This window comes from Fundulus heteroclitus, chromosome 22, assembly GCF_011125445.2.
Source record: "Fundulus heteroclitus isolate FHET01 chromosome 22, MU-UCD_Fhet_4.1, whole genome shotgun sequence".
In the NCBI taxonomy this organism is placed as follows: Eukaryota; Metazoa; Chordata; class Actinopteri; order Cyprinodontiformes; family Fundulidae; genus Fundulus; species Fundulus heteroclitus.
In genome coordinates, this window is record NC_046382.1 from 22,962,167 (window position 1) to 22,969,827 (window position 7,661).

At 40.5% G+C, this 7,661-nt stretch overlaps 1 protein-coding gene across 1 annotated transcript in view; it reads right to left on the reverse strand.

The window, feature by feature from the left end:
* Window positions 1-6,975, reverse strand: part of alox5a (arachidonate 5-lipoxygenase a) — a 12,418-nt gene extending 5,443 nt beyond the window's left edge. Inside the window, exons 1-7 of the mRNA XM_036126804.1 lie at window positions 6,617-6,975; window positions 5,221-5,419; window positions 5,053-5,134; window positions 4,860-4,982; window positions 751-857; window positions 353-525; window positions 44-190 (exon numbers count right to left, since the gene is read on the reverse strand). Coding sequence (XP_035982697.1) covers window positions 44-190; window positions 353-525; window positions 751-857; window positions 4,860-4,982; window positions 5,053-5,134; window positions 5,221-5,419; window positions 6,617-6,766 — 981 coding nt within the window. The 5' untranslated portion in view covers window positions 6,767-6,975. The remainder of the gene's footprint in view (window positions 1-43; window positions 191-352; window positions 526-750; window positions 858-4,859; window positions 4,983-5,052; window positions 5,135-5,220; window positions 5,420-6,616) is intronic.
* Window positions 6,976-7,661: the final 686 nt, after the last annotated feature.

Here is a 7,661-nt window from a genome sequence, read left to right on the forward strand (position 1 = left end):
CGCCTGAAAAAGCCTCGCCTGCAGTGGTCCAACATCACTGTACCTGTATGGCTATAGGCAGGATCTTGTTCCGCAGGTTCCTGTACAGCAGACACATCGGCGCTGCCAGGTACTGCAGAGTGGACGGGTCCGTGCTGTTCGCCTTAATGCCCTCTAACATTTCGTAGTCCACGATGTATATGTTACCTGCCTGGAACCAGAACACTGCTTTAATGTGCTGATTAGTTCAGATGATCAAAGAGAGTGAAAAACTGTTCTCCTCGTCAAAGGAAAGCCAGCCATACAACTCTTTTATCTCTGAAACGGAAAGTGTTGTTATTAGGGGATTCACCAAAACAGATAAAACGTCAACCTTAATTTCCTCCTCCAGCGTCATGTCCCTCTCCAGGCTGACAGAAACCATGTCATCAGTGACGGGGAACTTCTCAGGAAGTTTGGTGCATTTTTGGATCACCACTGGGTTGCAACCATTCAGAAACTGGTATCCAAACATGAAGTCTTCTTTCCAATGTTGCATCACATACTCTGAAAGAAAACATTTATAAACACACACTTATATATATATATATATATATATATATATATATATATATATATATATATATATATATATATATATATATATATATATATATATATATATATATATTATACACTATTCTACACTATTCTACATATCTTGTTATGTAGCATAGAAAACTATACAGCCTAACATAGCATAGCATAAAATACTAGAAAAGAACAACTGACCTGAGATGGTGTTTTTGATTCTCACAAAGATTTTCTCAAAGTCGGCAAAATCACTCCATGAAGTCTGAAACATGTTCATGAAGCTGTTCACGCACAGGTTCTCTATTCTGAAAAGACATCCACATGATTCTTAATTTATTCATATTTTCAGACCAGACGTTAGACTAAAGCCTTCACTTTATCGGGTCCCTGAAGGGCAATTCATTTGCAACGAGTTGCGGTAAAAAAAAACCATCACACAAGCAGTTACACAGACAGCAGGCAAGACAGGAAGATAAGAGGCAACTACATAAAGTTTAAAGGGGATCTATCCAAAACATGCCTTAATAAATAAATGTATACATAATAAGCTAGAGCTAAAACTGGAGGTAAAATGCAACAACTTGATAGTGACTCTAAATGGGGATATTTATATCTACAGTTGGTTTTAAAAGCCAATGACTGTAGGAATACATGAGATCTGCAGTCTGTTTGTTCTACATCTTGGTAAGGTGTATCTCTACCTGAAGGGAGGGGCTGTGTGTGTTAGGAGGGGGTCCGCCAAGGCTGTTTTTTTTTTTTTGTTGTTGTTTGTTTTATTTGCTTTGGTTACTAATCTGCACTTGAATAGGTCCATAATGTCATTCCATTGTATTTTGATGCTTTTTCCTCATTCTTTGATACGGCTCTGCAAGCGGTTATTTATTTTTTTACATTTAGCAAACCAAACCCGCAGCGAAAGGGAAAATTGAGGTCAGATTCAATAAAGCAGCTGCAAAACACTTTTTATGAAGAAAGTGCATCCTGTGGTGGACTTTTTTTACACACTCCATCAGCCCAGCCCAGGACTCAAATATCAGTTTATTGTCCATTGTTGCGCCCAGGTATTTGTACTCTTGCACCTCCTCCGCTGGGTGTCCATTTAAAAAGACTGGACTGAGAAGGGGAGGAGTCTTCCTAAAGTCTATGCACATTTCTTTTTGTTTTTGACACATGAATGTCCAAATAAGACAACAGCTCCTGCAGATCCTGGGCCATGGTCAGTCGGGGCGTCATTACTCAGCAGGAACATAATGACTGAGTCGTCAACAGACTTTACTATACAATGATTATCATACAGACTTCGGCACACATTTGTGTAAAGAACAAATCACCACCACAACATCAGACAAAAAGGACTCGCTGTGTCCTATTTGTAAGTAAGACAATTATCAACAAGATCAAAGTAGTCTCCACAATGCAGGATTTTAGTCCTTCTGCCAGTTTGTGAGGTTTGATGGAATTAAAGGCTGATGAAAGGTCAATAAAAAAGCAACCACACAAGGTATTCGCTCCCTCAAGGTGAGTAAGTTTCACATTGAAGAGGCTGCAAATTGGATTATCCACCCCTCTTCCTGCGCTGTAGGCGAATTAGAACGGACTCAAAGTGTGACTCAAAAGTTCATCTTTGACAATTTTCTCAAAGGTTTTCATGGTATGAGATTCAGTGCATTGAGTCTAAAATTATTTGGGTCCTTAAGGGATGCGGTTTTTGGTACATCAACTATTTCCAAATGTTGGGTACTCTGCCGAGCTCCAGAAATTTGTTAAAGATGTGGAATATAACCTCTCCCCAGTTTCTGAGGACCCGTCCCCCATATGCCATCAGGGCCTGGACTTCTTTCTCTCAGACCCCTTTAAGCAGTTTAAGCACTGCGGCGTTATCCACATGCACTTTGTTACTGTGCTTAGGAGCAGCAACTATACAAGCAGACAGTTCATGCTTAAACTGGACATTAAAATGATTATAAAAAGTGCTCAATTCATTAGAAAAGTCAAAATCAGATGCATCAGTGACATCACTGGTGACAACAGCCTTCATTTTAGATTCCATACCAATCATTGTCCTTACAGCCTCCCAAAACCTAGACGGGATTTTCTTGAAGTGATCAGACTTTTTATCTTATTTTTGTGATTAAGCTGGACTATTCTAATGTTCCTTTTCACCTCTCTTTGTAGGTATGATACAAGGCTATATCCCCCTGATTAAAACTGTTATTCCTCTCAGCAATAGCTATCCTGACAGCTTTGGAGAACCTAGGTTTATTGTTTGGAGATGTATGACATAGCCTATGGGAATTACTAAGCCCTTGCAGAAGGTGACAAAGCTTGAGTTACTTTATTTATATTCTTAATAGCGTCTTTAAAAACATACCAGTTAGCGCAACTGAAACACTCCTGAAGGCACTCGTGGATTTATCTGACCAGGAGGCTGCAGGGCTCAGGTCTAAACCTCTTCTGACTGAGCCAGTAATACGGGGGTCAGAAAAATTACATTGTGGTCAGACGCACCAAGTGGAGCTCTGCGGTGCGATCTATGAGCTTCCTTTGACTGAATCAAAACTCAGATCAAGACATTTCAAATGAGGTGTTGTTAAAAAGCCATCCAGTGACTTTGCAGAGTTCCAGTGGTTGAAATCCGGCGTTACAAAGTTTGGTGCATCTGGGGAAATTCCCTGAAGCCTCTGCAGTGTGTTCGTGAGCAGCCAGGCTGCTACAACAGCATTGGCTTTCCAGTAAATGTAAACAAGCGTTTACCAACAGTTGACGTAATTCCCGAGATAAGTAAAGGCGCCGCCATGGTACTGATAAAAGTTCTAATGTCTGGAGCACAGTTTCCCTCACAACCACCATCTATCACCGGTGTTTATTAACATACAGGCACACTCCCAGTGGCGCCATAAGGGGGGCCCCTGACTGTCCCCTGACTGTCAGCTTCTGGGATGATTTAGATTTTTTGTCATGGGGCCCATAATTCTTGGCGGCTCCCCTGCAACATCTCGAGTGTCTTGCCAGTCACGATGGAGTTCCTGTCAAGTCGAAGCGGCTCTCTGAACTCGGGTATGTCCTGCTCCTAGTTGGCATCCTGCTCTTTGAGCCACGTTTCCGTAAGGGCAGTGAGGCATGAGTTCATATTCCCCTGAGGACTGGACGTTTGCCTGCAGGTCATTAATTTTTCCCTGCAAGGGCTGGATTTTGACCAGCATTATGGTAGCTAGTATATTGTTAGTATACTACTTATACAGTTGTAGTTAAAGTAAGGTTCAATCCAAATGGCCTTTATTACTCCTTACCATGGAGTATTTGGACCAGACCATCTCCACAAGAAGAACTGTCTCTGGATCAATAGTCCCCACGGTCATATTGTGAAGTGAAAGCAGAAACTCCCGACCGTACTCAAAGACGGCATCTCCATGCATTCTCCAAAACAGGTGAGGCACGCAGGTGAAAAAAGAATGGTCAAATATCCCAATAAAGTCAATCCCATAGTTAATGCTGCACGATAGAAATGATTGAGTGCTTATTTGCACCAAGCAGGTCAATTCACTGTTATTTTTTTAAAACAGGGACATGGAAGCACATGGGCTGCCCACTCAACACACCACCGCTGTGGCCTGTCGCCATTACCAGCGGCGTATTTCTACTCCGTTCCTGTTCGGAAGCACAGACAATTTCTCACTGTAAACTGTAAAAATTCTTTAATCAGATTTTAGATATTTTGATAATTACCTGATGTGAGTAAGTGTGGGTAAATGTGTTATTAAAAAAAAAAAAGAGCAGCATTTCTGACAATATATCTGAAGTTCAATTTGTATACTTCTACTTTTCATTTCCCGACAAAGACCCAGAACCCACTGAAGGACTATATATGTCCCATCTGCCCTGAGGACACCTTGAGATCCCCCAGAATGAGCTGGAGGATGAACCTCATTCTGAACTCATTCTGGATGGATGGATGGATTACATATTCCACACGATACTACCTTTTTAAAAATCGGTTGTTTGTTATTGTCCCTTTGAGCCCGTTCCAAAGTCTGCCTGAAAGCACAATGCAAATATCTCTACTGACACAATGAGACCTCTGTTTCTTCTTTTTTTTTTTTCAAAGGTAATTCTGAGCTCATAACATAGAAGCACACTCTGAGGCCTCAGTTCTGCATCTGATCGGGGCTTCAGGCTTTGCATTGTAAAAATACCCAAAAGGCACATTTAGACTCCGCAGACATCCTCTTTATTGTAATGAGATACAACAGCTGACATCAAAGTTCATGAAACCTGTTCCTTTCATTAAGACAGATGGCTGTACGTACGCCTTACTGTAGTTTAGTATGAAGTCCACTCCCTTTTCGCTGTCAAACTGGATGTCTCGGGGCAGATCTCTGTGTCTGTTTGCGTCTATGCTCATAGGGAAGCCTGGCTGCCACTCCTTCCATCTACAAAAAGAATAATTGTCATTAAAAAGCCTCAGACGCCTCCAACACTTTATGAGTAAAGCGAACTTGCCTGTAGGTTTTTCTTCTGTGATCCAGCTCTTTTTGTCTGTGCTGCTTTACTATGCTGGATTTATCATCCTGAGGCAGAAATGCTACAAGAGAACAAGACAAAGTGAGGGATTCAGCAGACTAGTTTCTTTTTTTGTTTGTTTTTTTAGACAGATGGATAGGTAAATACCTCGTCCATCCCGCAGGACCACTTCTTTGTCATCCACCAGCCAGCGGAAGCAGGGAAATTCCACATAATCTCCACTTGGGGTCTTGACAGTGACGTACCTGCAGTACCAGTCGTCCAGCATCCAATATTTCTTCTTCTCAATCTTCACCAGCACGATATCGCCCAAGTTCTCACCAACTTTCACATCATATGAGTCTATCTGCAGTGTGAACAGTGGCTACAGTGAAAAAGGGGGCCGTGGAAATCGGCTCAGTCACTCAGCATCTGATATCATGGTGTTCTTTTTTTTTTTTTTTTAAACGGAAACGTTAGAAAGAATGTCTGATTAGTTCTGATCAATATGGATCTAATAACACGTTTAGTAAAACCTCGCGTAAACATAGGTAAGTCAATTTGGTTTTTAAATGTCTAAGCCAATTATAACACCTGTACTTAGTTTAGTGTTTAGTAGAGCTACATTCATAGATGAAAGGAATTCTGCAAATGTTTTGTCTTAAATTTAAATTATTAAGCATGCAGGAGATTGCAGCCTACTTCCACTGTACACCAACGTGCATCCAGTGTTTTTCCTCTTTTTTTTTTTTTGGATCTTTGAAGAGTCTTTCCGGTGAAACTCTTTGTCGCAATAGCTAAATGTAGCTTCATTTTCATAAAAAAAAGAAAAAAAGCTGCTCTTTTTTCATAGTTTGCTTTCAAAATCGGAAACTGTGATTTTCCTTTAAATAAACACAATTGTTCCTTTCTTTTGTAAGTTCTGCCTTTTCATCTGTGTTTCGTATGACTTTGGAAAGAAATCTTATCTTTTTTTTTTTTTTTTTTTGCTAGAGTTTAACTTCCTTTATTGTGATGTAAGCCTAAAATGATTTCCCCATCACTCCACCTGAAGCAATGCAGAGAGAATAGGACTTTTATGCTGTCCATATTTAATCAAATTGTTTTATTGAATTGAATGTTATTGAATTCAACAGCCTGAGCATCTATTTACAGTCGCCAAAAGGATTTGGTCATTCTGATACTCAAAACCTAAAAAAGGGAACTTGCTCCTATTTTGTTCTCTTAGCTTTTTTCCCTCCTGATGTAAAAAAAAAAACATTTTGACACTGTATCTAGAAAAACCTCTGGTGTTTACAACTTACATTAAAAGTAACGTCTTTACATTGTCCATCAAAACATCATCCTTTGTTCCTAATTGTAAACTGGTGCTGTCCAAGTAAGCAGAAGAAGAGCCCTTTCACAGAAGTTCACAAGTGTTTCCTCAAAATATTAAGTTTACTTTATTAGATAAACGACTTTACAACTTCTCTCTTTTTCAACCACCGGTCTGTTCACGTTCACAGTATTTGCTGTTTGCACCAATCATCCAAAAATCCATTGTCACGCAGCAACCTCCACTTACCGCCCCCCTCTCAAAGTCGTTGTAGAGGGCTTTGTCCAGCAGTGTTCTCTCGCTGCATCCCTCCGTGCCCACCAGCGTGATGTAGACATAATCATCCGTCCCTGCGAACCACTGGTTCCCTGTAGCAACAGTCACCGTGTAAGATGGCATGGCAGGTCACAAAATATGAGGACCCAAAAAGCTGTCCAAATGCCTTCTGGAGACTAAGAACCAGCAGGGGAAAACAAAAAAAACAAAAACACTATTCTGCTCTTGAAAAGCTTTGGCTCAGAATGCCTCTCTGTCAACTCAACACTTCACCTTTTCCTGAAGCAGTGTGTAATCAGCCTAAAGAGGAAGGTGCATTAGTACAGCAACCTAGTCGGTGTCTCCACCCTTTAAAAAAAAAAAAAAACTGCGTGGGTCCTTATACATAGACCTATTCCTAATGTTATGAACGTGATGGCCACCACCTTGGAATCAAATGGAAAAGAAGAGGATCTTCCCCACCTTCACAAGGGAACTTTTCTATTTAGAAAAAAATCTGAACTTTGTTGAGGTGTGGATGTTTAAGGTATCAGAAGCACAGAGGCAGCACTGTAAAGATGTGCGAGAGGGAGGGAAAAACAAAAACACACTCCGGCGATCATAAAGAAGCAAAGCGACAGAGTGCAAGGAAAAATGGTGGATTCTGTGACCTGAGTCAATAGATAGTGTGAGAGGCCAAAAAAATATATACAATTTTCTTTATTTTGGGCATTTCTCTCTGCAACGACAAAAATAAATATACATTTATTTATTTATTTCATCTGGATTTTACTCGTGGTAAGGAAATTAAGAGTCTTGTGTACATGCTCACTCATTTACCAGTCAAATTAGTTCACGGTGTCAAACAACAACGGGCACTGTATTCCAGTTCCAGTAAAATAAATGCAAATTAGTCACAAAGCCCCTCCGTGGGCTTATCCCGTAAAACTGGGACATAATAAGCATTAAAGGGAATCTTCCGTGTTTCCAAAAAATGGAAAAAAGGAGCGGGCGGGACATGTGGCAGAAAGGAATGACG